The 22,412-nt window shown below is 36.6% G+C and overlaps 4 protein-coding genes and 1 pseudogene across 4 annotated transcripts; 2 read left to right on the forward strand and 3 right to left on the reverse strand.

The window, feature by feature from the left end:
• The first annotated feature begins 328 nt into the window (after positions 1-328).
• Positions 329-3,556, forward strand: LOC119993212 (serine carboxypeptidase-like). The gene is made up of 9 exons (XM_038840233.1): positions 329-745; positions 1,129-1,297; positions 1,837-1,956; positions 2,043-2,186; positions 2,277-2,427; positions 2,519-2,607; positions 2,872-3,136; positions 3,228-3,361; positions 3,455-3,556. Exons 1-9 carry the CDS (start codon positions 384-386, stop codon positions 3,554-3,556), a joined length of 1,536 nt encoding a protein of 511 aa, XP_038696161.1. The 5' UTR covers positions 329-383.
• Positions 3,557-5,107: 1,551 nt separating this feature from the next.
• LOC119992958 (probable endo-1,3(4)-beta-glucanase ARB_01444) lies at positions 5,108-7,537 on the reverse strand. Its single transcript, XM_038839808.1, has one exon. It carries the CDS (start codon positions 7,469-7,471, stop codon positions 5,270-5,272), a length of 2,202 nt encoding a protein of 733 aa, XP_038695736.1. The 5' UTR covers positions 7,472-7,537; the 3' UTR covers positions 5,108-5,269.
• Positions 7,538-10,166: 2,629 nt separating this feature from the next.
• On the forward strand, positions 10,167-13,308 carry LOC119987373. Its single transcript, XM_038832266.1, has 6 exons — positions 10,167-10,526; positions 11,104-11,226; positions 11,536-11,724; positions 11,816-11,897; positions 12,578-12,642; positions 12,778-13,308. The coding sequence occupies exons 1-6, from the start codon at positions 10,242-10,244 to the stop codon at positions 13,072-13,074; spliced, it is 1,041 nt and encodes a 346-aa protein (XP_038688194.1). The 5' UTR covers positions 10,167-10,241; the 3' UTR covers positions 13,075-13,308.
• A 776-nt stretch (positions 13,309-14,084) lies between these two features.
• On the reverse strand, positions 14,085-17,213 carry LOC119990135 (protein trichome birefringence-like 19). Its single transcript, XM_038835983.1, has 2 exons — positions 15,814-17,213; positions 14,085-15,613 (listed from the first exon to the last, which is right to left on the reverse strand). Exons 1-2 carry the CDS (start codon positions 16,345-16,347, stop codon positions 14,843-14,845), a joined length of 1,305 nt encoding a protein of 434 aa, XP_038691911.1. The 5' UTR covers positions 16,348-17,213; the 3' UTR covers positions 14,085-14,842.
• Positions 17,214-17,774: 561 nt separating this feature from the next.
• LOC119993221 lies at positions 17,775-21,970 on the reverse strand (annotated as a pseudogene).
• Positions 21,971-22,412: the final 442 nt, after the last annotated feature.

The raw sequence follows: 22,412 nt of genomic DNA on the forward strand, positions 1-22,412 counted from the left end.
TATCATAGATAACCTTAAAAGATTCCAATAGCGTTGTCCCCAACCGCCGCAATTTTTTTTTTCCACTTCTTGTATACATCCAACCCCATACTCTCAAGAGGCTGGGTCCATCATTGATTACAATGCTATGTGAAAAAAAACAATAATCAAATGATCCTCGTTGATTTCTAGCCATGGACAGTTGTATTTTATTTGCATTGTTAGGGGAAAAAAAAAAAAAAACCCTCCAGATTTAGCTAATTTCAGCACATTATAGGTAAAGGTATTACAATGCTACATATGAAACAAAAAAAACACAAACAACCAAATGATTCATCGTTGATTTCTAGCTATTCACAGTTGTCCTCAATGAGTAATCTACAAATACCCTATACTGTTTGCACATGTCCCTTGAAGTAGACACAAGAAATACCCTAACAACAATGGCATCTTCTACCTTCATTCACATATCTCTCTCTCTTTTTCTTTCTTATCTTGCTTTCCATTCATCAATGGTGGCTGCCAAATCTGCTAACCATCGCTTTGTTTCATCAAGAACTAACAATTCCCTCGAACAACACGCAACAAGACTGATAAGATCGCTCAACTTACTCCGAGAAGACGACCTAAACATCATCGACGATAACTCTACAAGGCTTGTTGACAAACAGTTTGAGCTCCCTTTCCTTGACGCTTCTGACTCTTCTGTTAAGAAAATCAGTCATCATGCTGGGTATATCAAGCTCCCCCGTGCTAAAGGTGCAAGGTATATTCAGTACATAGTATTTGTATTGTTGTCACTTTTTTTTGTTAACCGAGGTGGGACAGTTGAGTGAGTGTAAATCTCGGGTTGTCAGAATAGTTCGGACTATACTGACAACAGGTAAGAATGAGCTAAAACCCATGCGGGTAGGTGTCAGGAAGTTGACAAGTCCTTGGAACCAAGATTCCACAAGGAAATATCTTAACTAGTTGGTTCAAACTCCTGAATTCGGGCAATGATGGCCGCCGTACGAGCCAAGTCAGAAGAGATAACCAACTGGCTAGGCTATCGCCAAGTGATTGAATTATTGTCGCTTGAATTGCTACAATTTCGATAAATGATAAGATATCGTAAAAGATTGTATATATGTATGTTGATTTTTGCAGGATGTTCTACTTGTTCTTTAAATCACGATATAACAAAAATCACCCAGTTGTTCTATGGCTGACTGGAGGGCCAGGATGTAGTGGTGAGCTAGCCTTGTTTTACGAAAATGGTCCTTTTCATATAACAAAATCTCTCTCTCTTGTATGGAATGAATATGGTTGGGACAAGGTATGTTATTTTTATATTATAACTATACCAATGATTTACAGAGAACCACTAAATGCAAGAGAAGTTTCAAGAATTTTTTACAGAATTCAATTTTATAAATTCGTACAATGTGGTGTGGTATTTCTAACCCAAATTTTTATAATACCATAAAACGATCAAGTTTAGAGTAAACAAAGAAGTTTTGATTGGGATGGTGAAGTTTACTATACTCCTTGCAAATGCGAGAGGTCCCAAGTTCAACTCCCACGAGCAGCAGTTTCGACTTTATTTCTTGAACAGACTTATGTCTGATCTTTCATGTCACTAAGGTGGAGCGGGCAGGGTTGGTGGCCCGAGTTTAGAGCTGGTTCAATTATTCGGTGGACATGTTGGGCTGGAAATTCTCGGTTACCAAAAAAAAGATCCAAGTCTAGTGTAGAAAGCTTTTCAATTTTAGCCATATATATGCTGTAAAAAATTGGCTAAAATGCAATTGTTTTATGCAATTCTTAGAGTGTTTATGTTTAAACTAAATTAGAAGTTGATTATTTTGTAAACAGGTATCAAATATCATATATGTTGACCAACCTACAGGAACGGGTTTCAGTTATACTACTGATAAAAATGATGTAAGACACAATGAATTTGGCGTCAGCAATGATTTATGTGACTTCTTGCAGGTTTAGTGCTTTGCTTACTCAATATATTCTTGATGATTGAATTAAATTATATCTTGGACACTATTTAACTTTTCTTGTAATTATAGATGTTCTTTAAAAAGCACCACCAGTTTGCCAAAAATAATTTCTTCATAACTGGAGAATCTTATGCTGGACACTATATTCCTGCTCTCGCTTCTCGGATTCATCAAGAAAATAAAGAAAATAAAGGAATTCATATAAACCTCAAGGTATCAGTTTGTCTCAAATCTAAAACAATACCTCTAGTTTCCATCCTATTGTTCTATTTGATTTTGGTTATCTACGGACATATTCGACAGGGATTTGCTATTGGTAACGGACTTACAAATCCTGGAATTCAATACCCAGCATACCCAGATTTTGCTAGGAATGTGGGTTTGATTACAGATTCTGATCGTGAGCGTATTGAGGCAAAGGTTCCTCAATGCAAATTGTCTATAGAAGCCTGTGGTGTGTAATATATTTAACTTCTAATAATTTTTTTTCCTTTTTCATAAAATACACTTGATGATCAAGTCTTCCTCTTTTGGTTTCCTCTCAGACACTGGTGGCGAAAATGATTGTCTTACTGCGCAGAAAGATTGCGAAATCATATTTCAGGAGATCCTTAACAGTGCTATTGATGTAAATGTAAGATACACAACATTTTCATGTATATATGTAGATATGTTTTTACGAAAAATGTTGAGGATTCAGTGCTTTTTTTCTCAGGTATCCCAAAATGCTGAGATGGATCGACACGCATGATCCATATCAAATCGTGTGCGTCGTCCATCACAACATTTGGGATAGGTGTGACAAAAAAAAATACTGGAATCCATATGACTGCTAACGTTTTTTATGGAAAAGAATTACAACACTTTTTAACTTCAATGTCAATTGATGTACATACAGTATTACGACATTAGAATCAAATGCAAAGCTTTCGAGTATGCGTGTTATGACTTCTCAAGGATGATGAAGTTTCTAAGGAAAAAAATAGTAATGGCCGCTCTTGGTGTTGCAAAACACAAATTCTTCCCGTGCAGTTATGTTGTATATAAAGCCATGAGCGCGGACTGGATGAAAAATCTTGAAGTCGGAATTCCTTCTCTGCTTGAAGATGGAATCAAGGTGCTTATCTATGTCGGAAATAAAGATCTCATATGCAATTCACTTGGTAACTCTCGAAATTTCATTACAAAAATCAAAACACAATCTTTTATATATATATTGTGTATGCACTGAGGGTGTTTATATCTATCTAACAGGAAATTCAAGATGGGTTGAGGCAATGAAATGGTCTGGTCAGGAAAATTATGGGGTCACTCCGATTATTCCATTTGTCGTTGGCAACGCAGACGCAGGAAAGCTGAAAAACTATGGACCTCTCACTTTCCTCGAGGTCTGTAAATGTGTTCATTTATATAGTGATAGCTATGAATGCAACTTTAGTCTACAATATAATCTGATTTTGGTGAATCTCACTGTACATCAGATTTATGAAGCTGGTCACATGGTTCCAATGGATCAACCAGAGGCTGCTTTAGTCATGATAGAACGCTGGACGAAAGGAGAACTTGTCGATGGCTCGAATTAAACATACTATCTCTCCCAAGTTTTATTAGCTGATCACAACATTCCTTTAGATATATGTTTCCCACATATGGTAGTTTTGCATTACCTCAATTCATACCTTTCAGGTGCAATTCTTGATTACATATGTAATGATTTTGGAATAAGTGGCTTATAGCAGCTTCCTGCATGATAAAGTTTATAATAATAGCTACAATGTTCAGTTATTAGGGTATATGTATGTTGTGAGCCCTTGTGAGGTCTCACATTGCCATTCGAGTATAAGCAGAGTCATAGTTTTCAGTTTTCTAAAAGAGGCACAGAGATGGTGGCAGCAGAGGAAGAAGGGATGGGGAGAAACCTCTGCAAATCGTTGGAATGTATGGTCTTGGCAAGAACATATATAAAATTCCCATTAAAACCCAGAAAGGGAAAAATCAGCAGATAATTTTCTTCCCAAACCATTCATTCCTAAAACTTGCAGCGGCTGGTCCCTTTCCCTCTCCTCTGTATTAATCTCTCATTTCATGTCTGATTGATTTATCACTCCAAAGGATCCAAAAACACAGCATGTGTAAGATCTCAGATATTTCCTTCATCATCGTTGTCTCCATCAACTTCTGATTTTTCGTAACTCTCTTCTTCCCTAATGATGTATCACTCTTGTGTACATTGAGATAACTCTTCTACCATATGGTTTACTAACCCGGGTTCAACTCAACAGCAGCCCGATTCACAACTGTACTCTAAAGTCTAAAAGAGTAAAAGGCTCCCAAGAAACAGTATCAAGAACGCAAATGCAGAGTCACCCAGATGACCAAGATGGCAAACAGAAAACCCAGAAGCTGGAAACTGAAGAATGATGCTCTTACTGGTCCATCTTTTCCTCTCATTGGAAATTCTCACCCCAAACATACTAACAATATTGTCGTCTTTGGGTTGACATGTTCACTGCGGATATATCGGACCCGTAAGACTTTGTTCTTCGTGGGCAATCACCAATGATACTTAAATCCAAAAAATGCGTTGTTTTTGCGGAAAGCCCGGAAAGGAAATGGAGGATAACAGCGCCAGCAAAATATGGAAAGAAACGTGGGGGCGACTTGGGAACAGTCTTTGTCTTCACATGTAAGCAAAGATTTTGATAATTCAATTCAATCAAAATAACATCCTCTGCTGATTGAGTTGCACCATCCCCTTTTTAGTTGTCTCCATATTGTGTAATAAAAGTTCTTCCTTTTCTTTTTCTTCTTATCAGGCAAATGAAAGAGATTTCTTCTTTCTTTTTTCTTCTCTTTTTGTTCTGTTATTGATTAGTTTTTTTTTTTTTTTTGGTGTTTTGTATAAAACTAATTCAGTTTCAGTCGAAACCTTACTGGACTTTCTTTGATCTTTTATTTATGCTGTCATTAAGCTTGCATAATATTATATTTAATATCTGCAAATAAGGTAAGGAGCAGTCAACATTTAACATTGAGAAACAGTATTAAATATATATATATATATATTCACTGCTAGTGCTAGTGCTAGTGCTAGTGGTAGACATATCTCCAAAATAAAATAAAAGGGAAGCACATCAAGGGAACAGAGAGTTTATAAATAACAAGTGGATTCATTATTACATAAAGAAAAAAAGTAAAGAAAGCAACAAATCCTGTATGACCAAAAGAAGAGGCAGTAAAACCCGTTATTTGCTATTATTCATGCTGCATATATCATTTTATAAGGCTTAACAATATCAATGGCAATAGTCACCAAACCAGCAGAGTTTCCCTCCACCTTCATATCCCTCACCATAGCCTCTACTATGAATCCACCATAACAGATTAGTTAGTGAGTTTCCATCATCATACCCTTTCAAGTTCCTAATCTTCTCCAAAGCACGCTCTGTGTCATAAATCCCTTCCAGTGCATACACAAATCCTTTCCACCCTTCTCCAACCCCTTCTCTTTGCAAAGCAGGCAGTGTCCATGTCACAAGCTCCCTCACAAACCCAACATCAGAGAACAAAGCCTCTGAGATTGGCAATATGGGTAGCAGCTGAATCCCAAGTCTACACTCTCTCCATTCAGGAGGAGCAAACCAAAGTCCACTGTCCCTCTTGTTTGACCACAGTACACCAACCACCTTATTCTCTTTGGTGAAATCTTCTTCATAGATAGTATCATCATCCCTTACATGCCACCATGTTTGTGCTGCTTGAATCTCCAATGCCGCTAGAATTGAAGCAGTGGCAACAAGATGAGTGTCTCCATAAGCTAACCCCAAAAGTGCTGCTGAATAGTACGCATTGACTGCTTCACTAGTGCTTTCTTGATTTCTGCCATCGGCAAATTCAGTTAACCCACCAGCCCAAGAATGTAACTTGTACAAGTCGAAGCACCTCAAACGCGGATAACTCGAATTAGATCGCCTACCCAAGTTCATAAAATCTGCCATCATTGAATAAGCTTGAGGCCTATACTTCCTTCCCCATGCTAGATCAATCTTTGCAAGCACTGCAATGGCATAAAGAAAGTAACCAAGATGATAATGATGATCATTGTACACTCCAAACCCAAAATCAGCACCAGAATCCAATGACCCCTGTTTGGTCACAATTCCCCCCCAATGTCCATCATACAGAAAACCATTGCTGCTAAAAGTTCCATCCAACCATGGCTCAATTGACACCTTCAAGAAATCCTTAATCTTTGGAATCACCTCTACATACCCAACCTCCTCAGCTATCAATGCCAGCCTTGCCGCTCTTGCAATCGCTTTGCCATAAAAGTACGACGATGTTGTTGTTATTGGGGTTGTTTTCAGATCATCAACATCCTTAGAAAGTGCAGGAATAATTTCAGCAAATGATAGTTCCTTGACCCCTCTAATGGAATGCCAAGTCACTGAAATAGGGTCTGGTTTCAGTAACCAACAATCTCCCACAACACCAACAAGATCACCATCTATGCTTTTATACTTAAAATCTTTTAAAACAGTTACATCACAATCATCATTTGACAAAAGCTTTAAATGAAGAGGATGTGCTAATAAAAGCAAATCACCCCACCCTTTCTTTTCCCATTTGTACTCTAAACAAAATGGTTTAGTAAAAACTGCATCACCTGATGTTGGGTAGCAAGAACTGAACCGATCAAGAATCGCTTCAAACTTTGAACCATCTTCCGTCAGAATTGCAATCCGAATAATGCCTGAAAACGCATCAGAATTGATCAGAGAAAGACCGTTTTGACTCAAATTCACAGGCCCAGATGAATATATAAGCCAAGTCTGGTTGCTATTTAGCTTCACAGTGTACTTTGTGCGAGAACTATTTGAAGAAAACGAGAGAATCGCATGTATCGTCGAAATTGATACAGGAGTACCGCCAGTGACCGAACAAGTCACAAACGGGCTTCCTCGAACAAGAAAAAAGCGAAGATTCGAAGAGGGTATATCCAAAGTGACACTAAGATCACTATAAGAAGAGACAATATGGCTTCTCTGCGCATCCTTGTTAGATGCAGAGATTGTAAGATCAGCCACAAAAACTTGATAAACGAACGAAGAATTGTGAAAACGAGATGGGTACGAGACAGAAACAGAGGAGCTAGATGATTTGATGAGATAAGGGTGTATGTATTCAGGCTGATCACCATTTTTCAGAGTGAAATTTTGAAAGAACGAATTGGTAGGGAGAGGGTTGGACAGGAGAGCTGGAGAGAAGAAAAGGGAAGGGTCAGGGAGAACCTTTGATTGGGTTCGTGGGAACAGAAATGTAGAAGTCGATCGCCCGTGAAGCTGCGGCATCACTTGTTCCGGAGTCGACATGGCAGGTGGCTGTAGTGAAGGGGGTGGAGATGGTGATCTGGGTTGGGGGGTTATATAAGGTTTTTTGGGTTTCTTGAAAGGCTTGGTGACTATGGTTTTGACTCTTCTGCTCAGTTTTTTTAACATATCTTTGTGGGTGGGGATTGACTTTGAACAAAAATAAGAGAGGAGAGGTGGGGGTACAATAAATTAGTTAGGAAAACCAGAGGAAATGCGGGAGGAAGTTGACAATGTCTTTGTTGTTTTTGTTGAAGAACGCGGTTGCATTTGAAGTGAAGTTTGAGGCATGAGTTTATGAAGGTTCATGGTTCCGGACTGCTCAAGGAAAGAATAACAAAGCTGGAGTTTTAAGAATGCTTAACAAACAAGAAAATAAGGAATGAAGCAAATAATAATAATAATAATAATAATAATAAAAGGTAGAGGTTTTTTCAGATGCGGGATTCATCTCAACACCATTCATGCGTGGATCCCATCACGTGTGGGGGGTCACACTTACACCAAATGAATGGTGTCAGAAGGATCTCAAATAAAGTACGAGATTTTTCACCTGAGAATTTTTTATAGGTAATACGAACGAGAGGGCTCGGTTGACAATGAGATGGAATTAGATTTCAACGTAAATATATTTTTCAACGATATTTCAAAAAAATAATAATAAAAAGTTGTCTTTTTTTCTTTTGCATGTTTTAATCACTAAAAATAGGGGTTGAGTTTCAGTCAAGTCTATGGAGAGTTTCTAACTTTCTATAGAGGAGAGGCTGCTTGTAAGTTGTAAGAATCACAGGTAGTGAGACACCTCAGATGGTTCTGTGGTTTTTGGGTTTTAGGTTTTTTTGAAAGCTTTTATTTCCTTTTTATTTTCCTTGGATTGTGGTCGAAGAACTCATGTTCTTTCGTATTGTGTGGGTGGATATGTCATCTTCCCCACGTGTAAGTTATCTCTTTCTTTAAAGCTTACAATTAATGAGAAGGTTTTTCCAGGGTTTTTTCCTGGGTTTCAAAAAAAAAAAAAAAAAAAAAAAAAAGTTGTGAGAATCAATTGGATGTAGTAAGAATTTCCATTAAGTGCATAAGTGTCCAATTTTGATAGTAATAAGCCTAAGTCCTAGTTCGTGTATATTACTTACGTACATAAATATATATTAGTCATAAGAATTTATGGTTGTCCTACAAACTTGTAAATAGGTGTACAATATTAAAAAGCAAGAAGTTTGCATGTTATTTTGTCTGATGTATATATAACTACTTGGGAGATGGCCTAGTGATGAATCTCTCTCGTGTTAAACGGTATAAACTCAAAAAGTCTCGAGTTTATTCTTATTAGAACAATATTTTTATAGCCACATACTAAGATTTGACCCAAATTAATCTATCGTCATGGTCATGTGAAAAATTTGTGTACTTCTAATTCTAAATCTAATGATCTAATAACTAGTAACAACCTTAGTATTTGAAGTTTTGACCCATTAAATGCTGAATCCTTTTTTTTTTTAAAACTTACCTCAAAATTAGGAATTATACATGAAAATCACATTAACCACTCATTATAAACAAAATCTCAAATTTGGATTTAACAAATACCCTCTAAATTATTTTGAATCTTCTAAGATATAGTCTTAGTTTTTTACTTCATTTGACCATATGCAAGGCTCATTGACTTTTGTGTGTGTGTGTGTCTATATATATATAGGTGCTTATATAGTATATATAGGCTGTATAGCACATTATATTGAACCAAATAGAAACTCTAGCTAGCTCTCATTTTTTATTTTTTTTTTTGGTTGCAATGGAAGGAAAAGTTGTGAAGCGTTTGACCCTAATTTTTGCTCTTCTGGCCCTCACAATTTCAGGTTTAGAGGGTCATCGTAGCACATTATTCTCACTTGATCAGGCAGCTTCTTCACCAAATGAAGAAGAATACCCACCAAAACCATGTGAGATAAGTGACTGCACAAATTTGTGTAAGGAATCACAAGGGGACAAGTTCATTGGTGCCCAATGCGAAAGTGGAAGTGTTTGTATATGCTTATTGAAAGGTTGATTAATTAATAGAGAGAGAGAGAGAGAGTCCTGCCTTATCATTATCATTACATGAATAAAATTTTAGTTTTCATATATTATTTAGTGTCTCAATTACATTCCTATGGTGATTGGTCTCGTATATTATGTCGAATTAATCAATATTAACCAGTTTGGTGATAACTTAGTGATGAATTTTTTTTTGAATCAAATCATATGGATTCGGAAGTTTCTGACTTCTGAATTCGATTCATCCTAGGAGTAATATCCTTTTGACCAAATGCTAGGTTTTGGCCTAATTTACTATATCTTAAGGTGGGGAACTTCTGTGTTTCTAAATTTAGACTCATATCATATGTTAAAAGGACAACCTTATATTGTGTTGTTCACTTGATTACCTAAAAAAAGTACTAAGATGAAAGTCATGGTATAGAAACTAGTTCTAATTACGCAAGCCATGGATATGATCATATTCTGATTCTTCACACGAGCTTGACATGGAGTTCTACAGTAAGTTTGAATTTTGTCAATCATGGCAAAATTGATCTGGGGTGTGTTGGTTGATGGTTTTGTTTTCGGAGAGTTGTTGTTACGGTTTTGGGTTCTTTGTTTATCTTGGATGTATCATTTAATAAAACTAGTCAGCCAAATGAATTTTCACATCTGTTTAATTTTTAAAAATAGAAAACTGTTTTTAAAGCCCAAACAAACACACCCTTATTTGTATGCTCTTATGGGCCATTACCTAAAAGGACAAAAGTCCAGTATTCAAATTGGGCCGGGCTTGCAATGAAACCTAAGCCGGTTGTCCAAACTCCAAAGGTTCATCTTCGTCGACTCTGTAAACAACGGAGTAGCTGGAGGTCGCGAAGAGATGGCGGGTTTGCTAGCGTGGGCAGCAGACGTGGTGAAAGCTCACGGAGGTCAAAGCGATGAAGAAGCAGACAAAATTCCATTGATATTTACTGAAGAGCAGCAGAAATACGCACAGGAATTGCACCAGAAAGCCACCTCCCTCAGCCGATCGATCCAAGATCTCCGACTCAGACTGCCTTCACCTGATATCTCCCAGCGTCTCCCTCACCTCCACGCCCATTCTCTTGCCTACAACAATGCCCTTGCCCTCCAGTTGAACTCTCACTCCTCGACCCGTGAACAGGTCTCTGTTCCTCTGATTCATTTGATCTCTTCTAGTGGAATTACAGAATTGCATTTATTAAAAAATGTGCGGTTTTCGTTTTTGCATATCTTCAAATTGAATCCTAGAATTGCATATCTTCAAATTGAACCCTAGAATTTTGATTCTAATTCTGTGCTGCTATATTTTAACAGTATATAATATTGACTGCAATTCTGCCTGATTAGTTTTTTCCTTTCTTGGGCCAAAGTGCTTTTGGTTGTGCAGTTATTTGATTCTGTTCTCTTCGATTTATTTGTATAATATGCACTTACAATTCAGGTGCATGTGTCAAGATTGTCTAGGGGAATTGAACCATTTTGTTGAAGAAAATAAATAAGCATTATACTTCTCATAATATCTTCGTATATTTTATTGTCATTTTTTTCCACATATTTTTAGGTATTTGAGAAACGATGATTGTAATGGTAACCAAGCATTTTGTAGACATTTGATATAACCCTGTTGGAAGATCAATATCTCTATTAATGGCTGATTATTTTTCCCTCCCTGAATCGCTAGCCTTTGAAGAACTAATAATGTTACTAACCGTCTTCAGGCACACTTAAGGGCGGAGACATTGCAGGAAGAAAATGCTGCATATGAGAAGGCTATAACAGATTGTGAGAATAAGATACACGAGAAAACACAGGAAGCATATTTACTAAGGAGAAAGCTTGAGGTCAGTGTTAATTCTTACATCAACATGTCTCACATACATGTTCTCGTGTTTACGAGTTTGTATTCTGTAGGACAGTAAGAGTTCTCTTTACGCATTCTCATATTGGTGCATATTACTTCCAAAAGAAATATGCTTTGGTAACTTTTTGTTGTTATTGTACCTCATGAGCCTATATCTCCGGTGAAAATAAAGATCAGACTTCAAAATTTTTTTCTTGAAACAAGTGCTTTTTTTCTTCTGCGTAAGGTTTTGGGTACTGGGAGAGATCAGCTGCAGTTGAATTCCTTTTTAACTGATTTGCGATTCCAGGAAATAGATGAAACTGAGAAAAAGTTGAAAGATGAACTGGAAAATCCTCAAACTGCATCAGATGATAGTCTACTTGGGAAGGCTGATGAATCTGTAAATGTATCCGAAATGACAGTTGAAGCTATCTCAGAAGACGAGGCTTCAAAATCTGCTATATTGGAGGAGCTGGAGAGCAAGAAAAGAGAACTGGTACTTTGCTTGTTGTTATCGTCATGTTAATTGTGTTCCCTTATTTTTTGCCTTTTATTTTTGTTATGTGATTATCTTGTTGTCATCCCAGAGTACCATGGAAGAAATAGTCCAAGATTTAGAGATAAAATGGGCAGAAGTGCAGGATAATGCACTGAAGCAGCCTTCTCCAGGTATCTAATATTCAGACTTCTGTGGCTGGTAGGTTCAGAAATGGAGGGCAGAAGGCAATTTGACTTCCTACTTGTGAATAGTTGTTGACCTGAAGCAGATCACCCTGATACAAGAAGAATGAAAACAAAAAATAGTATTAATTTAAAGCCTATTATAATGAACATATCAATCTAAAACGATTCAGGGTTGCCTGCATAAATCCATGAGAAAAAAGTAATTGCATAGATTCTCTACCCATTCATTTTGGTCTGCAACTACAGTCTCCTAAATCAGTAAATCCTAATCCTATATTGATAATATCTTATGTTCAAAAAAGGGAGAAGGGGGGAGAAAAAAAGAAGACAAAACAGATACTGTAGTTGGTCAAAACTCTATAATACATTACATGGCCATTACTCCATTTCATGAACGAGCTCAATATCTTACAGAAGGATAAAAAGTAAGATATTACAACCTTCATTATATTTATTGCATGCATATATGGGGAACGTAGGCTTTCGTACTTATGAAGTCAACACTTACCCCATAACCGATGTAACATTTTTTTGGAATAATATTTCTTTATTTGCTTATATCTGTCATGTTTTGGAATGACACGATCAAGAGACTCCAAAACACTCTTAACTTATTTGGACGCTCTATTAACTTCTGTGCGCTTAAGCATGATCTCTGTTTGCAGTACAGCGAGAGAGTATATTGGATAAACAGCTTCATAGCCTAATTGAGCAACTAGAGACAAAGCAGGTTTGTTAGGTGATAGCGTTCACATTGTTTGTTGTTCCAATTTCATTATTATTGTTGTTTCTGTCGTTCATGTTCCTGAAAAATTGAATTTCTTTTATCTTGAGGAAAATGTTTCATTGTTCCTGCTGTTTATAGGTTCAAGCGGAAGGCTTGGTTAGTGAAATCCATCTGAAAGAAACAGAACTAGAAAGATTAAGTGGATTATGGCGGAGGCTTGAAAGCAGCAACATAGAAATGAATGCTGCCAGGAACCGATTTGGAAGAAGCAATTCAGAAACGGGATATTCATCTTCGGATTACATTATTGATCCTCATCACAAATCTCACACTGGAAGGGGTTATCACCAGAACAGGCTTACGCTGCTCAGGTCGGCTTTTGTGCTATATATTTTAGCTTTGCACATTTTGGTCTTCATCAAAATTTCTTTTTGAAGAGCATCTGGAGGCTAAAATCTTCTTCAAGATTTTTTGTGCATGCTGAACCTGGAGTTACACTCTTGGTTAGTTATTTCATTTATTTGAGCTATATTGTACAACTTCTTTTGATGATTCGGACCGAGTGCTTATGTATTACTATTGAATATAAAACAACCGCTTCCATAAAATTTTGGTTGTGAACATACCTTTGTATAGTTAATGAACTGTTTACTTATTACATTCTGTTAAGTTACTTGGCCCAACCGTTATAATGTTTATTATATATATATATTTATATCTTGTCCAAGTATGCTGCTGCTGCTTAACTTATTTAAATATTTCCAATAGCTGTAAGCCTCCTAAGTGTTTACACAATTGTTGTTTTTGAAATAACTGATTTTAATCCGTGCCTAAACTAAATGCTAGCGGATTATACGGCGACTTCTGCCTTGCTTTTTTGTAAGACAACTATACTTGTCCATGTATTTTGACGTTATTAGAGCATCCACAATGGGATGATTTTGAAGTGCTTGAGATGATACTTTCTTGATAAATTAAGCGCTAGATGTTCACAATGGGTACTTGAGATGATACTTTCTTGATAAGTTAAGCACTACATGCACACTTGTGATAAAAAATGACACTTGAAAAATTAGTTCATACTTGATCTTTGAAGTGTATGATAATTGATGAATAGTGAAGAGAGAGGTGATGAAAAAGGAAGAGAGATGTGATGAAAAGTAAGAGAGAGATGATGGAGAGAGAGAGAGAAGATAAAAAGGAAGAGAGATGTGATGAAAAATAAGAGAGAGATGATGAAAAAGAAGAGAGAGAAAATAAAGAAAATGAATATAGAGTGTTGGAATGTATAGAGTGTTGATGAATAGTATAGATTGTGGGACCCAATCACCCAATTAAATTGTGCCACCTAAGAGAAATGAGAAGAGAGAGAATATAATTTAGTGAAATTTGGAGTGTGTGCACAAGTAGCACCATTGTGGATGCTCTTAGAAGGTTTTGAAATGGTTTGGCTAGGTAGTTAACGGAGTTAATGTGAAACCGCTAGCTCTGTGCATCAGTCTAGGAATTACAAGGATACTGAAAAATACTTGAGCTTTATATATACACATGCATATATATAACCAAACCAAACCAAACTGAGAACAAACTATTCGAATGCAAAGTAATGCTTAAATAGTAACTACAAACCAAGAAAGCCAAATATGGGGACCAACAAATATTGACAAAAAGCTTGCTTTCTAAATTATTGGAAGTTACGAATTTGGGAAGAGCCTACTTCATCTATTGACGGTATGCTGATTAACATCCTAGGCAGCTTTGCAATGGAGGAAAAAGAGTTTTTACCACCTTTTGCACCTACAGAAAAAGAATGCAGACTTGTGCCCTCATGCTGTGATGATTCCAGGCAATTCAATATTCAAAAAAAAAATAAAAAATCTAGAAGGCATAGATGGGATGGACATGATTTTTATAGTCAGATGTCTTTTATGTTGTGAACTTGTATATCTCATATGCATAGTGTTCTTTGTTGGAGTTGCTTTTGGTTTACAAGTATTCCAATTTGAATCTACGTTTTATAAAAGTCATTGATATTCATTTAACCTTATTGTGCTGTTTGTGCGTAATAAATCATTTGCTAGAAGTTATATATAATGTCATTTCATTATAAAGAATAAATATTTAAAAAGAAATGGCAGCATGAATCACTCCGTATTTCCCAGTTTATACGCATTCCCTTGGGTTTCTAACTTTCTATAGAATGCTATCCTTCCTGCTTCAGTACATAAAACAGAAACTCATTCCATGTGTCAATGGGGCCTGGTAAACACCAGTGGACACAGTCGGCTGCTGACGAATTCCCATGCGGTGAGCGTCCGGAATGATTTGGATGCCCATCTGGTCTAAGCAACATAGCTTCAGTAGTATTAAGTGAAGTAAATTTCAAACCTTTCCTCCTCGCTTGTTTCTCAGCTTTCCTTAGTTCCTCAACTTGTGTCAAGTAGAAATCTAAAATATACCCATCTAACTTCATTTCTTGGCTTGTAAAGGGCCTTGTCCTTGCGCAATTCCCTCCTTCATTCCATGCCCCATTCTCAAAGTGTGCTGGTGAAAATGTCCTTAAAATTGTGATTCCTTTGTAGTTCCGAAGTCTAATAAGGGTTTGAAAGGCAGTACGAAAGGCCATCTTATAGCCATAGTATTTCGAAACAGCTGTTATGTTCTTGTTATGACAGATATGACACCCTACAACCTTTCTATTTTTGTAGTATACCAGAGGGCGAAAGAACCATTGCCCTGCTGAGATGATCACATAATCAAATCTTTCAATCTGACTTACCCATGCCTCATCGGCTTCGTCTAAATAAAGGTTCATCAGGCTGTTAAAGGAATGACCACTGGGATCTGCATCGGCGGTTTTAACCAAGAATGGTGACCAGAGTGTTGCTAGGTTGAATTTATAATCAGCATAAAAATAGTGCTTGGAATTTGTGTCTGATGTGTATTTATAAGAGAGATCCTGAGGATAGACAACCTGAAAGAAGTAGAGCAGGAAGGAAAGCATATGTTGAGGCTTGAGCTTAAAATATTTTTAGCAACCAATAAAGGTGGTATTGCAGCCAGCCAGGTATAAAAATGTCATCAAATTTTAGCTCAAGAAAGAAATAATGCATCTGAACATTAGTTATGATGATAACAAAGGAAACTTTTCGATAAGTTACTCAGGAAACTTACTTTACCTAAGAGGCACAACAAGGACTGCATTTGGTTCCTTCCTACAGAGTCCCCAACGAAGGCCATCGACTTCCCTCTGACGAGCTCCAAGAACTGGTTAGCATCAAAGAGAGATAACTCACATTCATATGGTTTCCATCTCCATTTCATAAATTCTGTGTCTTGCCTTCCAGACTTCATGCAGTTTTGCTGATCAATTATCAGATGGCAAGTTGCATTTGTGTAGTAAGGCCCTTTTGGATAGGGAACCCATTTTCCACTATATACATCACATTGCTTCTCTGATTTTATTCTTTTCAAGCTACTCCTGTTGATGTTTGGAGATGATTGTGGCAAATGTGAACTTGTCAGCATACACAGAGGGATTATGGTGAGAAGCACTAGAATGAGTGCTAGTAGGAGTAACTTTCTGGAACTGTTTTGTTGTGTGTTCTTCCCATCAAGATTCTTCATATTGGAGAACTGTGTGAAGCAAGAGATGTGCATTGCAATTGGCCATTTTATATGGTTACAGTCATGATGATGTATAATCATGCTTTTGGAATGTGGATGCCTGTAATTATTGCAGTGCTATTCCAATCATAAAGTTCCAGGCTACAATTTTGGAAGTGACTTCTGAGTTACTTTATATTGAATGCCTTAATTATTGGTTAGGCTCATGATAATTATTGGTTTGCTGATGCCTAATTTTTATTTTTATTTTTTTTATATTTCTAGAAATGTTTTCTTTCTGAATTTCCTGATAACATTATTCTAAAGACTGACTAGCTAGCCTGACCTTATCAAACATTTTGTTTCTTTCTTTTGTATTTGAGTTGTTCTGCGGAGATCAAACTTTTCTGCAAGGTTTAGAATACTAAATCAGTTAGTCTTTGCAGTTGACCATTGCTTGTAGCAATCATAAGGCTGAGAGCCACCCCCTGATAATTGAGTCTGAAGGTATGTATCTTGAGCTGAAAGTGATGAAACATTATGCACTTTGTCTTATTGGCGTGGCTTTGGAGCAAAGCTACTGATGCTTGAAGATTAAAAAAAACATGTCTGCTTTGCTTTTACAATAGAATGGAATCATTATATTTGATATGCTGATTTTTGGCATATATTATTACCAAAAACATTCTGATTATTGATTCATCTGGTGACTGAATTTCAAATGATAAAAACATAGGAGTGAAGATGGATTTACATTTTTGATTGGGAGCCACCAAATCCTTTTTGATGTGATATGAAGATACTGATGTAGGATAACTTTGTTCAATTAAAAGTGAGCATGGTTTCCTCTTATTATTATTATTATGATTATTATTATTATTTTGTCGGCAGGTTTTTGAACTAACTTTTTTTAGTTCAACATGTTTGTCAATGACTTCATCTGGAAAAAAAGGGATTGAAATGCATAATTTTGTTTGTTTAGTACTGTCTGTCTCCATGCATCGCCGGGGTGGGGGTTGGCTTGTGTCGGTCTGAAAAGGCCAAAACAAGTGGTAGTTGCGTTTGACAAGATTTGGATAGTGTTATCCAAGTGCTTAGCTCACAAGATTTAGTGACAGATATTAATACACTCAATTATTTTGGTTAGATACGGGAAATTGTTTTGATTAATATACATGCATACATATATATATATAAATTGTTTTGATACGGGTACATATATATATATATATAAATTGTTTTGATACGGGTTTGGAAGGTTTTACGTTCGATTTCCACCGACAACAATATCCTTGTTGTCACGTGTCAGATTGTCTCAACATACCCTATCGTTAGGTGAAAAATTTTTGTGCACGGAGGCCGATCCGTGTATATACCCATATCGGATGTCCAAGGTCGAACTTGTATGATGCTGTTTTCTGTTAAAAAGAGAGTACAATGTTGATAAAACTATAATACAATTTCTTGATACCAAGATATCAATTCAAGAAGAATACACAAATGCAATATAATCAAGGTCTATCAGAACCTCATTTTCCTGCAAGTGAATGAAGCTTCTCCTCAAAGGATATAATGCCTTCCATCTTCGACATTTGTAGCAAGAAATCATTCCAAGTGTCAATGGGTCCAGGCAAGCACCAATGCACACAGTCATTATACGATGTCACATTCTCATGTGGCCAGTGGCCATATGTGCTTGGATGACCATCTGGTCTCAACCACATAGCTTGTGTTGTGTCAAGTAGCCTAAACCTCAACCCCCTCTTTTGCCCTAATTTCTCTGCAATCTTGAACTCCTCCAATTGGATCATATAAAGCTCCATATTTGCACCCTCCAAAGCTGTCTCATTGCCTCTAAAAAGGTCTTTTTCTTACACAATTACCTCCTTTGTTCCAAATCCCATTTTCAAAATGTGATGGTGCATAAGTCCTTAGAAATGTTATGCCCTTATAATTCTTTAACCCATTGATTGCCCTAAATGCAGTCCTAAATGCTCTTCTATAACCATAATACATGGTTAAGTCGGTCACATTTTCGATCTGGCAAAAATGACAACCGATTAGTTTTTGATTTTCATAGAATTTTATTAGCCAGAAGAACCAATGCCCTGCCGAGAGGATCACATAATTGAATTCCTCGATCTGGGTGATCCAGTCGTCTTTGAGCTGGTCGAGGAAGAGGCTAAAGATGCCAGTGCTGTTCGAACCGTCTGGGTCTGCCTCGTCAGTCTTCACCAAATGGGGTGTCCAAAATGTTGCCATTGTGAAGTTGTAGGTTGTGTACTTCCAACGTTTGAAGTTTTCATTTGGTGTGTAGGACACATCTATGGGATATTCTACCTGAAAAATAACTTAACTCTTTTATAATTCACAAGAGTCCAAATATGTAGATCATCAAAAAAATCCAAAAGAATTAGTGCTAGTTGTTTTTGGATAGATAGTGTTGTTGAAAGGGTTGGCTCACAAGATTTAGCTTTTTCACTAAATTATTTTGATTAGATGTTGAAAACTTTAGTATATAATTTTGAGAAGGAAAGTGAGGCATTAAAGACAATGATTTTGGGAAATCTATTTAGTGAATGAGTGAATGAACACAACTACTTTTTTAATTAGCTTACAAATTATAGGTGGGTATGATTTGAGGGATGTTTGTTTTGCACTAATCACATACTTAGATTTAGATAAGCCAAGCCAACCACTTTGTGATTGTGAGCTGGTTGGATTATCACAACAAAACTGGCTATAGACTATAGTAGCTCTTAATTATCAATACATGATAATTTAATTAATTTTTTTTTTTGTTTCTAAGTAAGGGTGGGACTGGGACATCTCAACTATTTTTCCAAAACAGGGTATACCTCTATTAGGACTTTTTCAGTATGAGTTGAAAGGAAAACTACTCTCTAGATTCTATTTAAAAGTTTTACCTCCTAGTAACTTTTTCCCCTAATCTTTGGCATATAGCTTATAGTTAGTTCAACTGACATTATAAATATTTGGGAAATTACAGAATGAAGTGTTATAGAGAGATCAATCACACTGGGATTCAACTAATCAATTAAAACAAACACGGTTTTTGTTAACGAAAATGATGAATATCCCAGTAGTTAAGTTGGACGCAGAGGATCCAAGTGAATTCCTGGGCTCCACATGTCTTATATGATACACATAAAATTTTGTACGTACAACTTAATAGCTGAGAGCCAATATAGACATGGGCGTGAAGGCATGTAGAGCAGAAATTGTAAGAAAAAAAAAAGATATTGTTATGGATATAATCAAAAATATGTTTACACATGTTATGTGAGAGACTTACCCTAGACAGCAAGCAAATCAAGGACTGCATTTGGTTTCTACTAACAGAGTCACCAACAAAAGCCATGGACTTGCCTCTAACAATTTCAAGGAATTGGGAAGGGTTGAAAATTGGTAGCTCACACCCATCTGGCTTCCACCTCCATTTCATGAATTCTGAATCAGGTCTTCCATACTTCATGCAATTCTGGTGCTCATGAATAGCCCAACATGTTGTGTTTGTGTAATATGGTGCTTGTGGATTTGGCACCCATTTCCCCGAAAATGATGAACATTATTCGCACCCCATTTTTTACTAAGTACACCCCATTAATTTTAAAGGGTTAATGAGATGCAAATAATGTTCATCCCTGAAAATATGTCACATTTACGGCTCGTCGTTCCGATCGTTAATGACTCCTCATAATCATCAGTATTAGAAGATGATGGTGAGGATAATTTGGCATGATTGTGCAACAAATAGAGAGGATAGAAGAGTGGAAAAGCAGCGAGGAGAAATAGTGTTATGGTTACAAATAGGACTAAGAGTGGTGTACTCTTCTTGAGACCACCTTTTCTTGCTAAAGGAGTCTCCATGGCTTGAAGCTTCATTTTGAGACAATAGAGCTAGCTAGTTTATTTATAGAAATATGTGTGGTGTGTGTGTGGCTGGTTTAGTTGAGCAGGAGATTGTACATGAAAATCTTCAACAATTTAGACTAAAAAATAGTAATTCTCCAATATATAGTCACATCTTAGCAGGTTGGGAGAGTCAATTCCCAAATCCCAACAACAGCTACAGTATTTGTTCAGTCACCGAAGTAGTTGATTAATTTGGAATTGAGTGCTTGAGAAGGAAGTGGGTGTTGGTGAATTTTTCCAGCGTCTAATCATATGGATTTAGGACGTTATGAGTTTGATTTCCACGAGAAACAATATCATTGTGACCACACGCTAGTATTTACCCCAACTTACCATCATATCATGTTGTTAGGTGAGAAACTTCTGTGTGCACGGGCATGAGAGCAGAGTTTATGTTCATATTGAATGTCCAAATGGCAACCTTGTATGGTGGACTCGGAAGGTCCTAAGTTCGATTTTCACTAGAAGCAATACCCTTGTGACCATGCCTTAAGCTTTACTGCAACTTACCCTGCCATCAAGTGGAAAACTTCTGTGCGTGCGGGCTTGACAACCTGAGTTTAAGTTCATATCAAATGTCAAAAAGACAAATTTATATGATATCATTCTCGGTTAACAAAAAAAAAAGACTTGAGAAACTAATATTGGGCCTTATATCACAAGCATCCAAGCCTGGCCTGAAAATATTATTGGGCCTTAAGTTTTGTCAAGGCAGGTCCATTAGTAATTTAGTATACGTATACGGTATATGATCTTTCCAGCAGCCCATTTACTTATTTTCTTGGGCTGGGCCAATCTAATAAAATAACGAAGAGATTCCTTTCCAATATTTTCTTGCTGTGCCTGAATAATTTACCAAAAGTGTTTGAACTACACAATATTCTGAGGACACAATCAAATTACTATTTTTGACTACTTTTACTTTTCCATATGGTAACAAAAAGGAAAAAAGAAAGAAAGTAAAAGAGAAAACAAAAATGATAAAGATCCCAATTAATATTTCAGTTATCCCACCTGTTAAGTCGAACTCACATGATCCAAGTGAATTCGTGCGCTCCACATGTCCCACATGATGGACATATGTACCTATAATTCAACTGGATAACTGAGATATCAATTGTTATGATCCTTATCATAATTGAAGAGAAAATCCACTTGTTGATGATGCACAGGGGCAATTTGGGGAATTGAAATAAAAAAAAAAGTAATGGCCTATATAGATTGTGTGGCCTGCCTGCTTGCCTGCCTTCCAAGGCTAATCCCTGAGTTATACCATTCATTTCCTCCCTCTCTCACTTCTTTTCTTCTCAAACTCTCTCTTGTCAAAACTACACTTCCCATAAGCACTCACAGGTCCTAAAATCACAGAAAAACAATGGTGTTGATGGGGTTGGAGAGGATGCTGGTGAACTTGAAGAGCAGAGTAAGATCGTCTGTGAAGATGATGAAGAAACCTTACGATAAGATCGAAAAGAGTGAAAGCATGAGAGTTGAAATCAAGAGCAGGAAGGCTAGGAAGCTCATTGAAAAGACTATGAAGATTGCTGATTCCCCTACCAAATCTAAAACTTATGCTTTTTGATTGTTTGTTGGGAAATCAAAAATGATGGTTGTGATTAAATTAGTGGTTGTAAGTCTCTTCTTCAATATGTGGTGTATTTATTCAACCATGCTATACATGACAAGCTATCTAAAAAAAAACTACCATGGGTTCTATAGTTTTCTGCACAAAAGTTCTTCTAGTATTGATTTTACCTTACTTTCATAGTCTCACGTCGATTCAGTATAATCCAACGATCTTGTTTTTAAGTGTGAATCCAACCTTAAAACACTTTAGACACCTTTTAAAGGACAAAATCATGTAAATCTTAGACTCCAGAGCGTGGACAATAGCTCAAGTTAATTAGTCCCAAACTTCTTTCGCCTCTTTCTTCTACTTCTTAGTTCTTTACCTCCTTCTCATTCCTCTCAATTTCATTAAATTATAATAAGATAGACCTTTGGCCCATCAAACTCGAGTACTTAGATTGTCTTATACTCATTTCGAGTACTTTGACAAATCACAAGGAGTTAATTGAGATAGTTAAATTTGAGTTTTCCTAATGAAAAGATTCATCCCAACCAACTCAACGGAATAATTGTTTTAGCCTTGATGGAAAAGCAATGATATGCTTCCATGTTTTAGATTTTAGTTTACTAGATGTACCAAAAAGAACCCATGAAAGGAATAT

This window comes from Tripterygium wilfordii, chromosome 3 (assembly GCF_013401445.1).
Source record: "Tripterygium wilfordii isolate XIE 37 chromosome 3, ASM1340144v1, whole genome shotgun sequence".
Taxonomy (NCBI): Eukaryota; Viridiplantae; Streptophyta; class Magnoliopsida; order Celastrales; family Celastraceae; genus Tripterygium; species Tripterygium wilfordii.

Excerpts from the sequence above, each read along its gene's own strand:
- LOC119987373 (XM_038832266.1), top strand. The coding sequence starts at position 10,242 with ATGGCGGGTTTGCTAGCGTGGGCAGCAGACGTGGTGAAAGCTCACGGA. Across the intron at positions 11,898-12,577 it reads ACTGAAGCAGCCTTCTCCAG|TACAGCGAGAGAGTATATTG; the intron begins GTATCTAATATT and ends CTCTGTTTGCAG. Across the intron at positions 12,643-12,777 it reads AGCAACTAGAGACAAAGCAG|GTTCAAGCGGAAGGCTTGGT; the intron begins GTTTGTTAGGTG and ends TGCTGTTTATAG.
- LOC119993212 (XM_038840233.1), top strand. The coding sequence starts at position 384 with ATGTCCCTTGAAGTAGACACAAGAAATACCCTAACAACAATGGCATCT. Across the intron at positions 746-1,128 it reads CCCCGTGCTAAAGGTGCAAG|GATGTTCTACTTGTTCTTTA; the intron begins GTATATTCAGTA and ends TGATTTTTGCAG. Across the intron at positions 1,957-2,042 it reads ATTTATGTGACTTCTTGCAG|ATGTTCTTTAAAAAGCACCA; the intron begins GTTTAGTGCTTT and ends TTGTAATTATAG.
- LOC119990135 (XM_038835983.1), bottom strand. The coding sequence starts at position 16,347 with ATGATTATACATCATCATGACTGTAACCATATAAAATGGCCAATTGCA. Across the intron at positions 15,614-15,813 it reads TGTTGTGCCTCTTAGGTAAA|GTTGTCTATCCTCAGGATCT; the intron begins GTAAGTTTCCTG and ends TACTTCTTTCAG.
- LOC119992958 (XM_038839808.1), bottom strand. The coding sequence starts at position 7,471 with ATGTTAAAAAAACTGAGCAGAAGAGTCAAAACCATAGTCACCAAGCCT.